This window comes from Myotis lucifugus, unplaced genomic scaffold (genome assembly GCF_000147115.1).
Source record: "Myotis lucifugus unplaced genomic scaffold, Myoluc2.0 scaffold_607, whole genome shotgun sequence".
NCBI classification, from domain to species: Eukaryota; Metazoa; Chordata; class Mammalia; order Chiroptera; family Vespertilionidae; genus Myotis; species Myotis lucifugus.
This window is the reverse complement of record NW_005871655.1, coordinates 25,054-45,594: the sequence shown is the minus strand read 5'-3', so window position 1 is coordinate 45,594 and position 20,541 is coordinate 25,054. Positions and strand designations below refer to the sequence as shown.

At 50.8% G+C, this 20,541-nt stretch overlaps 1 protein-coding gene across 1 annotated transcript in view; it reads left to right on the top strand.

The window, feature by feature from the left end:
* LOC102440460 (protein Daple-like) overlaps positions 1-20,541 on the top strand; it is a 43,752-nt gene that overhangs the window by 15,637 nt on the left and 7,574 nt on the right. The window contains 10 exon segments of the mRNA XM_023745959.1: positions 325-462; positions 1,998-2,222; positions 2,268-2,459; positions 2,946-3,190; positions 6,071-6,214; positions 8,378-8,739; positions 8,998-9,425; positions 11,395-11,540; positions 14,401-14,490; positions 16,161-16,399. Of these exon segments, the coding sequence (XP_023601727.1) occupies positions 325-462; positions 1,998-2,222; positions 2,268-2,459; positions 2,946-3,190; positions 6,071-6,214; positions 8,378-8,739; positions 8,998-9,425; positions 11,395-11,540; positions 14,401-14,490; positions 16,161-16,399 (2,209 nt within the window).

The window sequence follows — 20,541 nt, the reverse complement described above, 5'->3', positions numbered from 1 at the left end:
TCCATGGCCTTTTTCTCTATCATGAGTTGGAAGTGTACGCTGTGTGCTGAGAGGTGATGGTCAAGGGTGTGGGGAGCTCACTGCACAACTAGGCCTGACCTGGGCAGCAGCTCAGGGATGCCACCCAGGAGCCAGGCTTCTCCCCTCCTGCTCTGCAGTCTTGGCAGTGGCTGATGTACCTCCCCAAGAAGTGGGACAGAAGGTTTTCCCTTGAGAAAAGGCTGATAAAGTGTTCCCTGGGGCTGACAGGTTTCGGGTTTGCTTTAAAACACAGTTCACTCCCTGAAACGGACTTTTGCATGGGCTGCTTCTTTGGTTCCGCAGATTGAAGACTTGCGAGTTCAGATGGAAAGAGAAAAGCAGACCAGCCAGGTTCTGGAGACTCTCTGTGAGGAGCTGGTGGAGGAGAGAGAACAGCTGCTCCGTGACAAGAAGACCCTGAAGGCTGAGAAAGCCCAGGAGGTAGGCCCTCCAGCGCCATGCCTCCCCTGGCGCCCTGGCCTGCAAGAGTGTGAGTCCAGGATCATAGGATGTCCTGGGAATCTAGCAGTGATTCTCGGGTTACCAGTTTCTTCCCTCAGATGCAGCTCACACCAGCAATTGCAGCCACAGCAGGGGCACGGGGACAGATATTGCTTCCTAGGGACACTGGCAATCTTTTTGTTTTTTTGATCTATTTATTTATTTATTTCAGAGGGGAAGGGAGAAGGATAGAGGGATAAAAACATCAATGATGAGAGAGACTCATTGATCAGCTGCTTCCTGCATGCCACCTACTGGGATCAAACCAGCAACCTAAACATGTGCCCTTATCGGTAATCAAACCGTGACCTCCTGGTTCATAGGTTGATGCTCAACCATTGACCCACACTGGCTGGGCAGCACTGGCCATCTTGTTTATGATCGTCATGACTTGGGGGAGGAGAGGGGAGGTGCTCCTGGCTGTGGTGGGAGAGGCCAGGATGCTGCTAAATGTCCTGCAGCTCATGGGATAGCCTGCAGGACAAAGATCCCCCTTCAGATGTCCAGCTTCCCACTCAGAGCTCTGGAGAACCTCCAGGGTTAATCCACCCCCACATTACAGGAAGTCCTAGGGTAGGCAGCCCAGTGCTGGGGCAGCGGCTCAGGGACACCACCCAGAAACCAGGCTTCTCCCTCCCTGCTCTGCCAGTCTTGGCCGTGGCTGTTGTACCTCGCCAAGAAGTGGGCAGGAAGAATGTGGAGGGTGAAGAGACAGAGGGAAGGCCTCCCGGGATCCTCTGTGGACATCTCATTGGCCACACCTGACACATGACTAACCCTAGCTGCAAGGGAGGCTGGGTATCAGGTACTTGAGTTCTTCAGCCTCTCTAGTATTGCAGAAAAGGGGCTTGGGGTGGTGCTGTGTAGACTTAAGAGGCATGCATCCACCCTCCCCAAATATGGCTTCCAGTCTAGGAGGTGGAATGACAGGTGACAAGCCAGGTGCTATTGAGGGAATATACGTGGGTCCAGGGAGAGTCTTATTAGGTGCAGGACATTTAGAATCGTGTTAGAATCGTGGTGCAGGGCTTCCCTGAGGAGCTGTCAATCACACTGAGCCCTGGATGATGAGAAGGAGCCAGGCTGGGGGTGGAGGCAGGTGAGCATTCACAGCAGAGGGAAGATCATGTGCAATGTCTGCAGGGGGGAGTGGTGTGAGGAGCGGCCACAGGGGTGGGCGGTCAGCTCTCACACCACTGTGGACCAGGGTAAAAAGCACCAAGGAAATCACTTACATTGTTTTAGGAGAAGATGCAGTTTCTGTTTCTAAGTCATCTGGCTTCTGTGAAAGTGTTTAGACTTGAACTGTCTGGGTGGGGATCTCCATGCCCTTCACCTTGTGTCCATATCAGGCCTTTGGGAAACGTTAGGACGTCCTTTGGGTCCATGATGAGATGGACATTCCAGGCCTACAATTTGGGCCTCCATTTGGACCGAAATCATGCCTGTGTTGTTTCCATTGTGTTTTCCTGCAGTTCAAGGATCTGAAAAAAGTGGTGCATTCACTGCGGGATAGTTCACAGACCAGCAGCAAGGCCCGCATGAAGGGCAGGAAGACTGAGCAAAAAGTCCTCCTCCAGACGGTGACAGACACCAAAAGGAAAGTGACCATGATGGAGTGGGAGCGGCGGCAGCTGTGCCGGGACCTGGAGCAGGTGAAGGCGCAGGCAGCGCAGGCACAGGAGCTGGAGCACATGAAGGTGCGGGTGAAGGAGCACGTGGTGCGGGCACAGGAGATTGAGCAGGAGCTGCATCGGCTGCAGGAGGAGATCGAGAAGCTGGCCATGGAGGTCCGCGCCCTGACGACGGCCCCTGAGAGGGTCCACGCCCTCGAGTGGGAAAGCCAGGACCTGTTGCTGGAGAACCAGAGGCTGCAGACGTCTCTAGACACCCTGAAGCCTGAGGGTCTGGAGCGGGACAAGCAGCTGGACACCAGGGTAATTCTGGCCTCAGAATGAGTCAGGACGGTTCCTCCCCGGTCAACTCTCTGGTGCTTTGAATGCTGTTGGATTGTGGTGTGTAAATATCGGTGAAATGGGTTGGTAGTGCTGTTCAGGTTCTCTGTGTCCTTACTGAATTTCCATGCACTTTTCAAAGTATTCAGAGAGAGTACCCAAGGAGGTTATCCAGAGAAAGGGCAAAAATTGCCAAGAAAGGTCACATATGCAGGGAGGGGCCCAGGACTAAGCTTAGGCCCATGGGGTAGTCCGTTTCTGCCGTGGGCCTTCCCAGAGCAGTTCCTTGAGTGCAGGTAGAACTGTCCTCAGCTCGGCTGGGTGTTGCCTCTCCTGAGGGTCCTGCTATTTTGGTGTCTGCACTTGACCCGCTGTTGGTCCCTCACTGCGTGTGGGGACCTGGGGATCCGGAGTCTGTGGTCCCCCTGGGCCTGCACCTGATGAGGCATCATTTCCTTCTCCCTCCAGCAGGTGGAAAATTCCACTCTGAGCTCCCAGAGCGCCTCGCACACTGCGCTCACAGAGCAGGACACTCAGCTCCAGCACCAGCAGCTGGTGGCAGCCCACCAGGCCCTGCAGCAGGAACACGCGAGCCTAGGCGCACTCCACGAGCACCTGACTAAGGAGCACAAGGCCCTTCTGGACAAGTACCGCCGCCAGAAGACACTGCTGCGTCAGACCCTGGAGCTGGTGAGCAAGGCTCTCAGTGACAGGTGGGTGCCTGCGGCTGGGGGTGACTGACGGGCTCCCCGGGCTCCTGTCCCTCCTTCACTCTGGTCCCTCATGTTTCCTCTGGTCCCGCTGCTTCACAGTGAAGAGAAGTAAATCCACCATCACCCTCAACGATGTGGAGTTGGTGCGGCTGGAGACTGAGGGGCAGGAGGGTCCCCCAGGGGAGAAGGGTGTGCCCACTAATCCCGGCTCAGGGAAACCAGGTGTCAGCATTGGCGTCCCAGCTCCCCTGGGCATTCCTACCCCCTCTTCCTTTTCTCTCCAAACCAAGGACCAGGAGGGGAAGTCACCACAGCTGCCGATGTTCAGGGGCGTGCCTTACCGAGCTCCCCAGGCCTTTTCCCTGTCCAAGTCTCCAAGTCTGGGCTTCTGATTTTCTTTTTTTACTTTTAATTTTGGAAAGTATTGAATATATGGATGTGTACAGAATAGTATAGTGAAAACCCCGTGTTCCCATCACCTGCAGCAGCATTACCAATCCTCTGCCATTCTCATGTCACCTTTACCTCTGACTCTCCATATACCTTTTTAAAGGTAAAATTGATGTACCTTAAATGCATAAATCTTAACTTTGCATGTTTTCAAAATCAGGGCTTTGTGTGCATGTAGTCAGCCAACTTCAGCTGAGCTCCAGCCAAGCAGATCCCTGATTGCAATGGCCCCAGCAGGTGCAGTGGGACCCAGAGCCTGGGGAAAGTGAGATGTACAGAGAACTCCAAGGTGTGGGGGGGGAGGGGAGAGATGTGCTAAAGAGAGGCTCTCCCACACTTGGAGCAGGGCAGGAGGGAGCTGTCCACCTTCTGTGCTTGTGAGTTATCCCTGCTGAGGTCTTCCCTTGCCTCTGCCTCAGCAAATGCCAGGCAAAGGTTGGGGCTTCCCTAGGAGCAGGTGAGGTGCAGGGATTTGGCATCACAGGGACCAGGGAGGGCACTGAGCCTGCAGAGCCTGTGGAGGGCGCCTGCTGCTGCATGAACTTGGGGGTGATGACGTTCATTTAAACACTCACCCAGTGCTTCCTGTGGACTCTCTCCAGAGCCTTCCACCCCTTTCTCCACCCAGATTCCCTTCCTTTGGGGGTGCCGGGACGTCTGCTCCTATCAGACTCTCGTTCCTTCCCGCCAGAATGAGTATCTTCTGCCTCTTGGCATCTCCTTCTCTGCCTCCTCCGCACCCATCCTGTGTTCACGACATGCTTAGTGAGCACCCACTGGGCGCCTGGTGCTGTCTAACATGGTGGGAATGCACCCAGCTGACTACTGATGGGAGCCTCCTGTGGTGCCCACCCCGCACCAGGCGCTGCGGGCCTTACCCTCAATGCCCTATGATAACCGTGTGGATATATTCTTATGTCTGTTCACATGGGAAGGTTTGTGCAGGTGGCATTTGACTGCTCTGAGGGAGGAGTTCATTGTTCTGCCTATGACTCCTTGCTTGATGGACCTACTGTGTGACTCAATGGTTTTTGCTGGTTGGACAGATAGCTGGAGGCCCTTGGTGTGTCTGCAGCAAGGATGCAGGTTGGAGGTGGAGGTGCCTGGAACACAGGCCGAGGGCTCTGTATTCATTTCACCTGACACGTGACTGGGACACTCACTCCTTCGTTCCCCTGGCGCACATGCACTGGGTGTCAAGCCTCCTACCCGGGATTCAGTGGGGATTAGGACTCTCAGTTTCTGCCCTGCAGGAGGGTGGTTACTAATGGTTGCAATATGCTTGATCCTGTGCTTTTCCAAGACACAACAGGGAAGCAGGAGGTGGGGACCCTAATGGTCCATAGCCCTGTTTGTCAAACCTGGATGAGAAAGATCGCCGCCCTGAAAGCCCAGCAGAGCCATCATCCCCACCTTCCATTTCCCATGTCTGGGCAGCCTCCACTTGTGGCTAAAGGCCACAGGAAGGAACGTTTGTCTTCCAACAGCTGCCCAGAAGGTATCTGAGTCTGCATCTGAGCCTGCACAAGTCTTGGCTCCAGGCAGATGGTACAAATACAGCTGATATGGGATGGTGGGGGGCGGGATGGAGGGCTGAGGGCAGGGGCTGAAACCATGGAACCTGGTTAGTCTCTGTCAGTCTGTCTCTGGGTGTGGACACCTCAGGAAGGAGGTCTGGAAAGGCATTTGCCTGCCTGGGGAAGATTGAAAGGTGATGACTCAGTCTCCACCTTGGACCTGGGAAGGCCCCTGAGTCACCTGAACAGGGAAGGTTCCTGCAGGAGGAGGAACAGCCTAGAGCTGGTCAGGGGCTCCCTCTTGTGCTCTTCTGCCCTCCAGAGAGGCTGTGTGGGACCCTCTGCAGACTGAGACAGGAAGGAAATAAAAGCCCGAGCTGAGGGGGAGGCTGAGGGAGGGTGAGGGCAAGGGCTGGACTGGGGGTGCCTTGAGGAGCAGGGTGTGCAGCTGCCCATGATGGCTGCTTGGGCCTCACCAGGCAAGCCTCTGGCCCCCAAGCTGCCTGGCTCAGAGCAGAGAGACTGCTGTTCCTGAGCTGGGGCGGAGGGCTCACCCAGGGCTCGGTGAGGGGCATCAGCTGTTATTGGCTGTGGAATTATGCTGTATGTGCAGTGGTTTCTTTGAGGAGGGTGTGGAGTCCAGAGGACAGTGGTTTTGTTCCCAGTGGGATGTAGGAGGGAGGCTGCTTTGACAGGGATGGAAGGGACCAAGGAGACATGTCGAGTGGGAGCAGAGGGCTTGGCTTCTGGGCTGCAGGAGACCCCCGAGCTGGCCCAGTGTCTATCCCTCTCTCTGTCCAGCCCCATCCCTTGTCCATCTCATTCTCTCTCAGCTTGCAGAGAGAAGCTGCTCACCAAGGCTTTGAGGTCTCCCTGGGTGCCCATTCCTAGTGGGTATGTTTCCCTTCAACAGCTACAAGGACCAGATCCAACATAAGGTGGCGCTGGATCAGCTGGGGATGCTCTTGACCACAGAGCAGGAGGCTCTGCAGCAGGAGCAGAGGACGAGCGCCATGGCTGCAGAGGAGAACCAGAGGCTGCAGCGAGAGCTGGACAGGTAACCGCCAGGCCCCCTGCAGGGCCTCTGCTGGGATGTCAGTCTGACCCACTCACTCTGCACCCGCTGAGCTGAGCTCAAGTGAGACCCCTGGTGATGGTGCATTTTTACCAACCCTGCCCTGGACGCAGCTGGTGGGTAACGAGGTAAAGGGGACTCCAGCTGGTGGCTGGAACGAATAACTCGGCAGCTGGGCTGGGGCATTGTCTAGGTTTGGACAACGTTCCCTCCCACAGTTATGATGCTGATGACTGTTGGGCAGGGGCACCTGCATCCTCTAACACCAGTGATCCCGTGAGGGAGAGAGGCTTGGTCCTCAGCATCCATGCATTCCTATTTGTGAATTCACCTCCTGGCTGAAATGTGCCGGTGACCCCCAAATCAGTGCCCGTGGCCTGTCATGGACGTGCCCAGAGTGGGAGATACTGGAGTCGCCTGATGTGCACATTTGCAGCGGAGGTTGAACAAGGCCTTTGACCCCAGCTGTGTTTCAGTTCTCACCAACCAGCGTCCTCTTCATGGGCCACTGAGTGCCATGGTGTTCTGTTTTCTGCGCTTCGGTGGTGATTTCGCCATTTGAAATGGCCCCAGAATGGAGTGCTGAAGTGCTGTCTAGTGTTCCCAAGTGCAATGCTGCACTTGGGCCTCATGGGGAATATTCGAGTGGCACACAAGGGTCATTCGGGCCCAGGTATGGTGCTGTTGGCTCTGAGTGTATTACACGAGGCGTCTTTACGTCTTAATGAGCTGACAAAATGTGACCAGAGACTCCCAGGAACCGGTGGGAACAGGTTCAGTACTCACTCATTCAGGGTTCGCGTGGTTGGGTAGAACATTATGCTGTGAATCACGAGAATTGACTGAGCTATTGTTATCCTTTAAAAAATCCACAGCAACAGAGGAGGAAACAGGCTCAGGGAGATTAAACAACTTGTTCAAGGTCAATGCTCCTAGTTAGTGACACAGGCAGGATTCGAATCCAAGTCTTGCCTCAACCCAGAGCGTGACCACATGAAGCCTTCCTTCCCACAGCCCTGATTTAACATGTGCTGTGGGGCTGTAAACTCAGCTGCCTGCAGTGGCCGGGCAGGTCCAGCAGGTGGGGGAGGAGAGTCAGCGATAGACCAGGCCCTGGTGGAGAATACACCCAGCTAGAGGCTGTCAGCTGGGAGGCAGGATGGACTGCCAGGTCTTCCTTCTTTATGCTTTCTTTTTTTTTTTTTCTTTTTTTCTTTCCTGAGAAGAAGATATCTGAATGTTGATGGGTACCTTAAAATTTTGCACTAATTATTTTTTTGTTTTGTTTGTGTTTTTTATTAATCTGCTTTTTTGGGCGGGACAGAGGACTGGGAGGACCTGGAAACATATTTGAGGCCGGGGACCCTTAAATCTAACCTGCGAGTATTCATAGGACTACAATGGAGAATCTTTGTATCTTGTTCTGTTTCTTCTTGATGTTATTTTATTTTTTTAGTTGACTTTATTGGAGAGACGTTAATTAATAAAACCATACACACTTTAAAATGAAAAAGAATAGAACAAAATAAGTAAATGTCAAAAAGTTTTTAAAAAGCTGTGTGGGCCAAACTTCACACACCTGTGTTCACATTGAGTCCATGAGCCTCTGGTCCTATGAGCTTTTTCGGTATAAATCTTCCCCAAGGAATCCCAGTTGGGTGATGATGATGATGATGATGACAATAATTTAAGTGGATTTAGGTAACACTCCAGAATCTTCTATTTTGTGTATCTCAGTAGTTGCAATTAGAAAGGGGCTTGGAATTGGGGAGAAGAGCTGGATATAGACATAGAGTCTTAGAGCAGAAATGTTCTGATTCAGTGTTTAAATGTTTGAATCAAAGAACCTTTTTTCCTAGTAGGCAGTTGTGCCAAAGCCTCATGTAGAAAGGACTTTTATAGGGATGCTCTGTTGTAGTGGTGTCCTTCTCCCCCAGTACGCAGTGGGGCACCTGGGTTAGCCTCCTAGAACCCCAATGAACACAGTTTGAACACAGTTTGAATACCGCTGATTTTGTTCAACCATTCATTAACACATGAAAAAATTGAGGCCCAGAGAGGTTGCAGTTTTGATTAAGGTTGCACAACTGGGACAGAGCCTGCGAGTGCGCCTCAGCCCTTGGCCTTGTGTTTCTCCAACCCCAGGGCCAATTTCCTGCACCAGCAGCTGAAGGGGGAGCAGGAGGAGCTGATGTCCCACACTAAAAAGCTTCAAACCTCCCTGAAGGACACCCAGCTGGAGGTTTATCGCTGGCAGGCCCAGTATGAGGGGCTGAAGGGGCAGCAGGAGGAGCTGAAGACCCACAGCAAGAAGCTTCAGAGCTCCCTGAATGATTTGCAGCTGCAGGTGAACCACTGGAAGGCCCGGTACGAGAAGCTGAAAGGGGAGCAAGAGGAGATGTACACAGTCACCAAGAAACTGCAGACCCAGGTCAATGAGCTGCTCACAGACAACAAGGAGCTGCTCACAGACAACAAAGCGCTGCGCACAGACAAGGAGGAGCTGCGCACAGACAACGAGGAGCTGCTCACAGACAACAAGGAGCTGCGCACAGACAACAAGGAGCTACTCACCTACAACGAGGAACTGCTCACAGACAACAAGGAGCTACAAATGTCCCTGAAGGACACGCAGTGTGAAGTGAACCACTGGCAGGCCCGGTACGAGGAGCTGAAAGGGGAGCAAGAGAAGATGTGCACAGTCACCAAGGAGCTGCAGACCCTTGTCAAGGAGCTGCTCACAGACAAAAAGGAGCTGCTCACAGACAACAAGGAGCTGTGCACAGACTGCAAGGAGCTGCTCACAGACTACAAGGAGCTACAAATGTCCCTGAAGGACACGCAGCGTGAAGTGAACCACTGGCAGGGCCAGTACGAGGGGCTGAAGGCTGAGCAAGAGGCGCTGTACGCCCACACCAAAGAGCTGCAGACCCACACCAAGGAGCTGCTCACAGAAAACCAGGAGCTGCAAACCACCCTGAAGGACACCCAGCAGGAGGTGAACCGCTGGCAGGGCCAGTATGAGGAGCTGAAGGGGGAGCAGGAGGAGCTGCAGATGCACAACAAGAAGCTGCAAACCTCCCTCAACGACACCCAGCTGGAGATGAACTGCTGGCGGAACCAGTGCAACGGGCTGAGGGAGGAGCTCCAGAGCAGGGACATCTCGCTGACCGAGCTGGACAACCACTGCCAGGTGAGGCCTGGGCTGGAGGGCTCCAGGACCCTGGGTGGGCCTGCTCTCTGGGCTGACACCTTGAGCTTAACCAGGTGGGAATGGGTCCTCACTGGCATCTCTGCTCAAAGGGTGTGTGAGAATGTCACACAGAGGCAGAGAGGAAGCCAGAGGCAATTGACTGGGACGAACACGAGGACTGGCAGGGGTGTGCTACAGAACACCTTTCACCTGATCTTTGCTTTTTGCAGGGTCGGGGCAGTGCATGGAAGCTTCCAAATACCGTTTTATCTCCATCCTCTTGGCTGAGCACTCTGCTCTCTGTGTCATCTCATTTAATTCTCGCAATGATCTTGTGAGCTGGGGTTCCCATCCTTGTCCCTCTGAAGTAGCGGGTTGGAACCCCGTTTGTCTGAAGCCAAAGCTTGGGACTTCCTGCTACACCAAACGCGATGATATTCTAGAGCAGGAGCTGGCCAGCCTCAGCCCAAAATTCAGGTCCAGCTTCACACCTGTTTGTGTACGGCTGTGAACCAAGAATAGCTTTCACAGTTTTGAATGGTTGGGGAAAATCAAAAGTAGGATAATATTTGGGGGCAAGTGAAAGTGACATGAAATGTAAATGTTGGTGTCACGAGTAAAGATTTTTGGTTTGTTTTTTTTAAACAGCCACACCCATGCATGTGCATTGTTTCCCTGGCTCCTTTCCTGCTGTAATAAGTGTTGAACAGTTGCAACAGAAACCAGTGTCGGCCTGGAAAGCCTAACATATTTAGTACCTCGCTCTTTACAGGAAGAGCACGCCAATCCTGCCTACAGCAGAGATGTGCAATAGGAATATAATGCAGGCCACCACATGTATCACTCAACTTTCTAGTAGCCATATTCAAAAAGTAAAAGGAATCAGGTGGGATTAATGTAGGGGTCTGTTTTATTTAACCCTTATATCTAAAATATCACATGTAACCCCAAAAGCTTATTAATAAGATTTTTAAAAATAATATGATTTTTTATTGATTTTTTGAGAGAAACATCCATCAGCTGCCTCCTGCATGCCCTGTACTGGGGAATGGAGCCAGCAACCCAGGCATGTGCCTTGATCAGTGTGGGGTGCGGCTACAGTGTTTGGACATGTTCAAGCCTTGGACTGATAAAAGGGCACAGTCCTCTCATTGCCACATGCAAGGCCCAGCTTGGAGGGCAGAGCCTTCCCAGCACAATTATAGCCAACAGCTATAGCGGGAAGCTTGAACCTATGGTCCAAACACGTGGCCACACATGCCTGAGTGATAGAGTTCAGGTGCATGTAGTTGAGTAGGACTGAAACCCACAAGAATGTTGTAAACATCGTGATTACCCCCTTACTTTGCCTCGTGGCATCTGCTATAAAATAAAGACACGGCTTGTGGGCACTGGCGCTGTCTCTTTGTCAGAGAAGCGGCATCCCACTGAGACCCAGCTTTCATTCTCTTGCTGTCTTTTCTTAATCTTTCACCGCCCCCTCTCAGGGTCACTGAACCAGGCTGAGCTGGCATGGCACATAAGGCACCCGGGGGCTGAGTATGCCATGGCCGTGCCGGCTCGCCACAGATCAGGAATTACACCGGTGATTTCGTGGTGAATGGGACACTCAACCTACTGAGCCACACACACTGGGCAGCTTATTAATGAGATACTTTACATTATTTTTAATTGTTATTAAGTCCTCAGAACCTATTATATATTTTGCACTTATACCTCAGCTCAGACTGGCTGTATTTTCAGTGCTCAGCAGCCACATGTGGCCAGTGGCTGCCTGATTGAATGGTGCAGTGGCAGAAGGCTTGGCCATCCCCATAGCACTGGCCGTATTGGTCATGCCAGCTGACGTAGATAATACCAAAATGAACATCTTTGTGCATGTGACCTTTTTCTCCTTTTGGAAGTAAATTCCCAGCAGTGGAATCACGGGAGCGTGTGGTGTTTGAGACATTGTCCATCTGTGTTTTAGCTGCTCTCCCACCTCAAGGGCAACTTGGAGGGAGGAAACCGTCACCTGCAGAGCCAAATCCAAAGCTTGACAGAGAAGAACCAGAGGCTTCACCAGGAGGACGTGGAGAACAACTACCAGCACCAGGAAGAGCAGCGGCAGTACGTGTGAGCGGTGTGGGCTGACGGATGCCCATCAACAGAGGGGTCGAGGCTTCCAGCTCCAGACTAGACCCCGCCATTCTGGGCAGCAGAAAACCCCCTGGGCGCATTGGTGTCCCAGGCAAAAGGACAGACCATCTTACCAGCACATACTTCTCTCGTTATCCCGGGAATGGTTCCAGATTTCTGCAAATAAGGGTGGTTGGCTTTGTTGGCTTTTCAGAGACACTTCCCCCTGCCAGACGCTTCTTAATCTGCTTTTGGAATCCAGTTCACTTTGAAAAGTACAATAGTGATAAAGAGAAGTTCCTAGGGAAGGACTTCAGATCACAAGCTGAGCCCTCTCTGTGTCGGTTTTTCCCTTAATGGGTTGCAGAGTGGGTTGTTGGTGCACAGTGGCTGTCCTCCCTCTGCCCACATTGCCTTTGCCGACAGGCCTGGCTCTGCAAAGTGCACAGAACCAGTTACCTGGTCTCCAGGAACCAGTAGGGGTGATGGGATGTGAGCAGAGCTGTGTGCACACAGATGTGAGGAGCTCCATGGAGGTAGAAGGAAGCGTGGTGATGGGAGTTGGAGTTCTGCTGCTGACACGGGTGGGGAGAAGGCTAGCTAGTGTGTGTGTGTGGGGGGGGATAGGGGCTGAACATGAAGGTGGGGCTTGGCATAGTGTGGGTGCAGGGAAGGTGCAGGGAGTGGCAGGAAGGGAGCTGGAGGAGGCAGCGCTCAGCCATGGAAGGCTGCCATGCCCGGCTAATGAGTCAGATTCACTGGGAAGTGGGTGATTAAGGGATGCTGGTGTACAGGGCCTAGGAAGCTGCCAGAAATGAGGGCAGGAGGAAGAGCTTTGGTGCTGGAAACCTTGTGGTTTGGAAGTCAAGTCATCTGAGATGCATCTTGTGGGTCCAGGGTGGTCTGCACCCCTCGGTTCTGTGCTGCTGGGACTGTCCTTCCTTGTGATCAGGAATGGCTGGCCTGTGTGGGACAGAGGGTCATGGCCACAGTGACCACGGGGCACTGTCCCAGCTCCCTGGGGTGATGATGCTGCTTACTGTTCTCCCGGATTCGTATGCTCATCTACAGGCAGCTCAACACCTACCAAGGATGGTTGACATGGGAAACTGCACTGTACTTTTGGGGTGGAAGTGAGAGTTTGTAGCCTGAAGTGGGCTCTCTATAACGCAGCTGCTAAAAATTACCAGCAGAGGTTGGGCAGTTGCAAACTACAAGAGTGGGGACCTGGTACCCTGGGGATGATCTGATGACCATTTTGCATTAGAAAGTGTCTGCAGGAGGCCAGGGAGTGGGCAGGCTTCCTGGGCCTGCTCCAAGCAGAGTCATCCCCAGCCCTGGGATAGCTGGGCCATGATTTTGCGGGGCTGGGGGACGGCTGTGGGAACAGAATAACACAGATTAGAAGAACAGAGGCCGAGCCGAGGGTGCTGGGAGCAGAGCAGTTCCATGGCCAGGGACCCAGTGGTTTGCAAGCAATCACTTCTCACGGACGCTCACTTTGCCGTGAACTCACAGAAAAGCCCTTGTATTGGGGCATGGGGAGCTGGGCACCTTCTTGAATGAAGGAGCCTGAGCAGCTCTCTGGATGCCGAGGACTCATTTTCCAGCAGGGAAAGCAGGGGTCTGAGCTATCAAGGCCACATGGGTGAGGAGAGGCAGGAACTGGACAGGCGCTGGCAACCCAGTGGGGGGTGCTTTATAGCGAGCGCTGTGTGCATGGCTCCTGGACCAGTGATGGTGAACCTTTAGAGCTCGGCATTTCAGCATTTTGAAAAACCCTAACTTAACTCTGGTGCTGTGTCACATATAGAAATTTTTTGATATTTGCAAACATAGTAAAACAAAGACTTATATTTTTGATATTTATTTCACATATTTAAATGCCATTTAACAAAGAAAAATCAACCAAAAAAATGAGTTTGCGTGTCACCTCTGACATGCGTGTCATAGGTTCGCCGTCACTGTCCTAGACAGACAACAGGAAAGCATGCCATGCCATCAGTTTCAGGAAGGCCAGGCTCCCTCTCCCAGGAGCAGGGGTGCCCTCTGGCAGCCCAAGGTTTAAGAGGTGCCTCTCTGGTCCTTTCTGTGTTTTTAAAAATGTGAACTGACTTCCCACATTTAGGAATTAAGAGAATTTGCTTCAGAGCCGGGGAGTCTGGATCCTTCGCGAAAAACAGTCAGAAGCTCCGCCACATGGAGAGCGGCACTTCGTTTGCAGGCCACGCATTAGGTCCCACGTGGTACCAAGCGCTCAGCCTCGCCGCAGCCTCCACTCCTCTCTCAAGTCCTCCCAGGCTGTTTGCTCCTTATCTTCTCTGTCTGGCTCCCAAAAGGCTTTAAGTTTGCTTCACTAGAAGTGTTAGCAGAAGCCCAACATTGGAGTGGGTCCAGGTCGGAGCTCTGACTTTGCTAAACTGACCTTTTTAACCTGATGCCCACCTAAGTCACCAAGGGCAGACCCCTCCCCACCACTAAAGCTATCGTTGGTCTGCACCTGCAGGAGCTAGCCTAGCCCTGGGTCTGACCCGAGTGCCCAACGTCCTGAGCTGACCTGGCCAGAACCCTCGGGGTTCCCAGCTTGAGTGTCAGATGGTTCGGGGTCTCTCTCCTGAGGTGACGTACAGCCTGACCCTAGGTGTTCAGCCGTCTCCTCGATGTGTTAGGCTCCTGGACCCATGTCACATGCTTCCAACCCCATATTCCCAACTCAGGGGTCATGGCGGTCATGAGCACCTTGATGTCTGAGTCCCAGAAACACACTGGCTCCTTCTGGGCCAGGTCCCAGGCGGGGTCATGAGTCAATTTATGTGTTTTATTTTAAAAACAGACTGTTTTTCTCTCTCCTCTATAGAGACAAATTAAACCCCTTACAGAGACAAAATGAAAAACTGGAAGAAAAAAGCATGGCTCAGCACAAGTTCCATGATCCAGCGCCAAAGAAGTGAGTTGATTTAAGCGTCAGTAGCTTACACACAGGACAGAAAGCTTGCTTTTTCACGAGTAGGGGAAGCAGTAGCATCTAGAGCAGTGGCCAGTTTGTTGGGCCTGTACCTTCTGCTGTATGGCAGCTGCTCTGTGTGCAGGTCCCTCCCAGCATGGAAAGAATTTAGAGTTTCTTTCAGTCCCACCCTCGGTACTCAGGGTTATCCTATAAGGGATGGTGAATGCCAGCTGGCCAGGAGCCTGTTTAAGGGCAGAGTCTGTGCTTTTAGAGCCACTAAAGCAGGCATATCAGGCTTTGTCTCAAGTTTGCGGGACCTAGAATCATGTTTCTGTTTTGGGAAGGAAGCTTGGGGCAGACGCCTGGACAAGCACCCCTGTCTTCAAGCACAGGAAACTTTTGTTCTGCCCTCCATTCCTCTGGGTTCACTGGACCCCCCAGAGCAGGTTCAGAAACACATTCCCTTCCCCAGAGAGCAGCAGCCCTGGTGGTGGGTCAGCTCGGTCCCCGAGACTGCTGGCCTCCATCCAGCAGGGCTCCCCCTGGGCCCGGGCCTGAGCCCAGGAGCAGGGCCTTCCCAATGTCCTGTCCCAACCTTGAGGTCAAATCACATGGCCTCTCTGTAGAAACCACAGAATTTCAGAACCTCCACCTGACCCTTCTGTTGACAGGGAAATTGAGGCACCGATGAGGAAATTGAGTGGCTTGTGTAAGCACAGTGCTGTTTCGTGGCAGAGCCAGGACCAGAACCCAGCTGTGGTCCTTGTTACATTAGAATGCTTCATTTCCTGTTAGTTGCAATGAATTACCTTTTACATTCACTATTTTCATTTATTTACTTATTTTTCCAATCCTCACCTGAGGATATTTTTCCCATTGACACTTAGAGAGAGTAGTAGGGAGGGAGGAAGGGAAAGGGGAAATGAGAGAGGGGCAGAGGGAGGGAGGGAGGGAGAGAGGGAGGGAAGGAGAGAGAGAGAGAGAGAGAGAGAGAGAGAGAGAGAGAGAGAGAGAGAGAGAGAGACATCCACCTTGACCGGGGCCAGGGATCAAACCTGCAACCCAGGTATGTGCCCTTATTGGGAGATCAAACCCACCACCCATCAGTGCTCAGGCCAAAGCTTCAACCACCAGGCAAGACCACCCAGGGCTCACTGTTTTTCATTCAAACTGCCCACTCTCCTGCCCTCTTCCCCTCACCCCGATTCCTCAATGACGAGAATGGGCAGAGTATGCCAGCCAATTTCATGTATTGTTACACCTAGCAGAAAATGAGGAGGTCCCTGACTTTCTGAAAATGGCGTTTTGGTGGAATTTTGCCAACCAGCATGATTAGGTCAGCACAGCACCACTTCCAGCACTTGGCACAGTAATCAAGAGCCGAGAGCTGCGTTTGAAGTTCTGTTTTCCCGAGGGGCTAGTGTGGGTTCCTGCCATTATGAAGGCTTCTACCACCCCTGGGTCTGTGCAAATTAATTGCACATTGTGTCCCAACTCCTGAGCCCCAGGTGGGATAATCATGGTGATGGCAAAGAGCACCCTCATTCTGAACCAGATTAAGCGCCACCTTCTCAGGCTGGTGATTGAAATCCCAGCTCGAGTAGGGCACCCAGACACCTGCTGGAGGGGGAGTGAGTGTTGGCTGTTTCCTAAAAACCTACTTCTTACAGGAAAAAGCACTGGATTGGAGCCAAAGCCTTAGTCAAACTCATCAAACTAAAGAAAGGGGGTTCCAGAGAACGACCAAAGTCAACCCCAGAGAGGCCTCCCTGGCCTCTGGGGTCCTCAGACCAGGCCTCACCCAGTACTTCTCAGCCTCTTCAATCACAGCTGGAGCCCCTCCAGGCCACCCCATGCTGCTCAAAGGGGACAGAAGAGCAAGACACCTGCAGGGGGCTCCGGGGAAAAGGTAGGAAGGGCTTACCTGGCTGCAGGCGGGAAGTGAAGGGGAGCATCTCAGGTGTCCCTCAGGGATGGGAGAACCAAGGAGACTGCATGCTAGGTGTGTACACGTGTGTGTGTGTGTGTGTGTGTGTGTGTGTGTGTGTGTGCGTGTGCGTGTGCGTGCGCACGCACATGTGTGTGTAGGAGCCTGAAGGGGGCATACTCCATACACCACATCTGTCTCCTTTGGTATGTGAACACCCAAGTAGGAAATATAAACCCCCATCAGTGTGGCTGCACTTTCTCCCAGAACAATTCAGGTCCTTTAGCATGAGGAGCCTCACAAATCATGGACACTGTGGTAGGGACTCGAATATCCAGAGCTGATCTCCACACAGTTACCGCAGAGACAAGCTCCACAGCGGATGTTCCCTCCAGGCCTACAATAGGCCTCTTCTGTAGGGAGATCCGCGGTGCATCTAACACGTGAGGGACAGCTGCCAGGTCTTCAGCGAGGCCTCCTGTGGCTCTGATTTTCCTGTCACTTTGACAAGCGGGTCTGGTTTTCTTCTCTGACCTGATCTGGCCTTGAGCCCTGCCACCATGGGGAGCACTGCACCTCATCATTCAGGGTTGTCATGTGGAATTGCCAGAGCTTTTGAAGTGAATTTCTAGTTGCATGTGCTGTACGTATTTCATCGAATCTAAGAGGCTGTCAGACAAGGGTGCTCACATAAGAAGAAGATAAATGGGTTGTGGCAGTGACGATTTTGTCACAGTTGCCACCTGGCCCACAGTGACTGTGATACAGGCTCAAAGCTGCATCCTATTTCAGAGATGATAAGGTTTGGGAAAGGGGGAAAGTGCATCTTACTTGCCTTAAACATGACTAAGTTTTCAATTTACTGTTAAATATCATGTTCTACATGACTTACCTATAAACCTGCCAAACGTGCACCCTGAGAATTTAAAATTTATGAAGGACACCAGGACTTCCTTAAGACCAACCCAGGCCTGAGACTCATGCCCTCTCAGGGGCAGCCGTGGCAGCACCAGGGCCCATGACAAGCCGCCTCTTGAGTGTGACCTCTACACATGCCTTTCTGGGTGACATTCACACTTCAGGACCTGGTGTGTCCCTCAAAACTCAAAAAACACAATGTGTACATGCACCCATACTAGTGTTTGGGGACTAATGCTTGCATTCCAAGTCTTTACAGGAGGTGAATTAGGTAAAACCCTCACATGCAGGGAAATGATAATAAACTTATTAATATTTATCTAGAGGTCTCTGTTGCCTCTGGTTTTCATACAGGATACAGAATTTGTTTTACACTCACACCTCCCCTTGTGTTATTGTCTCAGTTGACTTAATTAACTGATAATCAGCCTAATTGACTTAGCAAAACTTTCAGAGAAAAGCTGCTTGACTGCCCAGGCTGGTTTTTCTCAGTGGTTAGAGCATCATCTCTCATATCAGAGAGTCCAGGGTTTGATTCTGGTCAAGGGCAAATACCTGGGTTGCAGGCTCAATGCCTGGCCCGGTCGAGGTTTGTGCGTGGCACCCAATCAATGTGTCTCTCACATAGATATTTTTCTCTCTGACTCTGCACCTCCCTTCCACTCTCTCTGAAAAAAATAACCTCAGGTGAGGATTGAAAAAAAACAACAAAAAATAGGAGAAGTAAGATGTCTGCAGACAGGACTGCAGGCTGAGACATAGTGTGAGAGTGAGAGAACAAAAGGAGAGTGCATGGATGTGTAGGGAGTGTCAGCATTTGTGAGCGAGGGACAGCTATACTCCAAGGGACAGTTGGGGACTGGCGGACTGGCCACCCATGATTGGGCAGACTCTACTGCAGCTGAAATCACTTCTGGAGTAGCTGTCTCTGCCGCAGAGGTCACGTCATCTTTAAGGGGAGATGGCTGTGATCAGAGACTGACTGTGATCAGATCCCCAGACTTACCTTCAACTGGGGAGATCTCGGATGCCTCCCGGGACCTTAAAACCAAGACGTCCAGAGACCAGTTATCTCAGCTGCAAATCTAGGAATGGAAGAACTCCAACCTCCCTGACCATGGGCACCTGGCAGGTATTCTCAGGGGGAGACAAATGCGCGAACTCACGGACAAGCACTGTGCCTTCTCACAGAGCAGAAGGAACAGCTGAATCAAAGAGCACTCACCAAGAACTGGCAAAGAAATACAGCTGGCATTGCCTAAAGAAATTCAGCACAGGAGACAGAGAGCTACATAACCAGAAACCCTGAGCGGAGAGATCAGGGGGGACAAAGAAACAGCCCACATACAAAAGAAAGGAGGAATCACCAGAAAAGGAAGGAAAGGAAATGGAGGCAAGCAATATGACAGAGAAAGAATTCAGAGAAGTGGTCATGAGGTCACTGAAAAGGATGGAAGACACATTCAATAATATGTGTAGAAACCAAGAAGAAATGAAGAAGAAGCAAGAAGAAATGAAACAATGACATCACTGCAATAAAGAACTCAATAGAAAGCATCAACAGTAGACTAGAAGAAGCAGAGGTCCACATCAGTGAGTTAGAAGACAAGGTAGGAAAAATACACAAGCAGAGAGGCATCTAGAAAAGAAACTTAAAAAACAAGACGAGAGCCTAAGGGAACTTTGGGACAACACGAAATGAAACAACATCCGCATAATAGGGGTGCCAGAAGAAGAGGAAACTGAACAAGGAATAGAAAATCTGTTTGAAGAAATAATGACAGAAAACTTCCCTGATATCGGGAAGAAAAAGCTCAAACGGTCCAAAAAGCTCACAGAGTCCCAAACAAGATGAACCCCAAAATATTGATAACAAGACACTTTATAATTAAATTGGCAAACACCAACTACAAAGTAAGAATCTTAAAGGCTGCCAGAGAGAGACAGAAAGTTACCTACAAAGGATCCGCCATCAGACTATTGACTGATTTCTCAACAGAAACTCATCAGGCCAGAAGGGAATGGAATGAAATATACAAAGTCATGCAAAGAAAGGGTCTGAATCCAAGAATACTGTAACCAGCAAGGCTATCAATTAAAATTGAGGGTGAAATCAAGATCTTCCCAGACAAAAAAGGACTAAGGGAGTTTATTACCCCCAAACCAACAATGCAAGAAATGCGAAAGGGTCTGCTATAAAAAGAAATAGGAAGGGAAGAAGGAACACAGGCATAAAGAATAAAAATGGTGACAAACAGATACCTATCAATAATCACTTTAAATGTAAATGGATCAAATGCCCCAAAAAAGACATAGGGGAGCTAAGTGGATAAGAAAACATGACCCATATATCTCCTGTCTACAGGAAACTCATCTTAGAACAAAGAACTCACACAGACTGATGGTTAAAGGTTGGAAAAAGGTTTTTCAGGCGAATGGAAATGAAAAAAAATCTGGGGTAGCAATACTTATATCTGACAAATTAGATCTCAAAGTGAAGGCCATAACAAGAGATAAGGAAGGCCACCTCATAATACTAAAGGGAGCAATTCAACAAGAAGATATAACTCTGGTAAACAAATAGGCTCCCAATACAGGAGCACCCAAGTACGTAACAAAAATTCTGGAGGCTATCAAGGGAGAGATTAACAGCAATACAGTCATAGTAGGGGACTTTAGTACCCCACTAACACCACTGGACAAATCCCCTAAACAAAAAGTCAGCAAAGAAACAGCAATCCTAAATGACTCACTAGATCAGATGGAATTGACATCTTCAGAACATTCCACCCCAAAGCCACAGAATATACATTCTTCTCAAGTGCACATGGGTCATTTTCAAAGATAGACCATGTATTGGGGGACAGGTAAAGTTTTTTTCAAATTCAAGAAGATAGAAATCATATTAAACATCTTCTCAGATCACAATGGCAAAAACTGGAAATCAATTACAATAAAAACAATAAAAAAATAAAACACCTGGAGGCTAAATAGCATACTTTTAAATAATGATTGGGTTACCAAAGAAATCAAAGAAGAAATAAAAAGCATCATGGCAACAAATGACAATGAAAACACAACCTCCAAAATCTATAGGACACAGCGAAAGCAGTCTTGAGAGGGAAGTTCATAGCTTTGCAGGCCTATCTCAAAAAAAACAAGAAAAAATGGTAATAAATTGTCTAACCCTACAACTCAAAGAATTT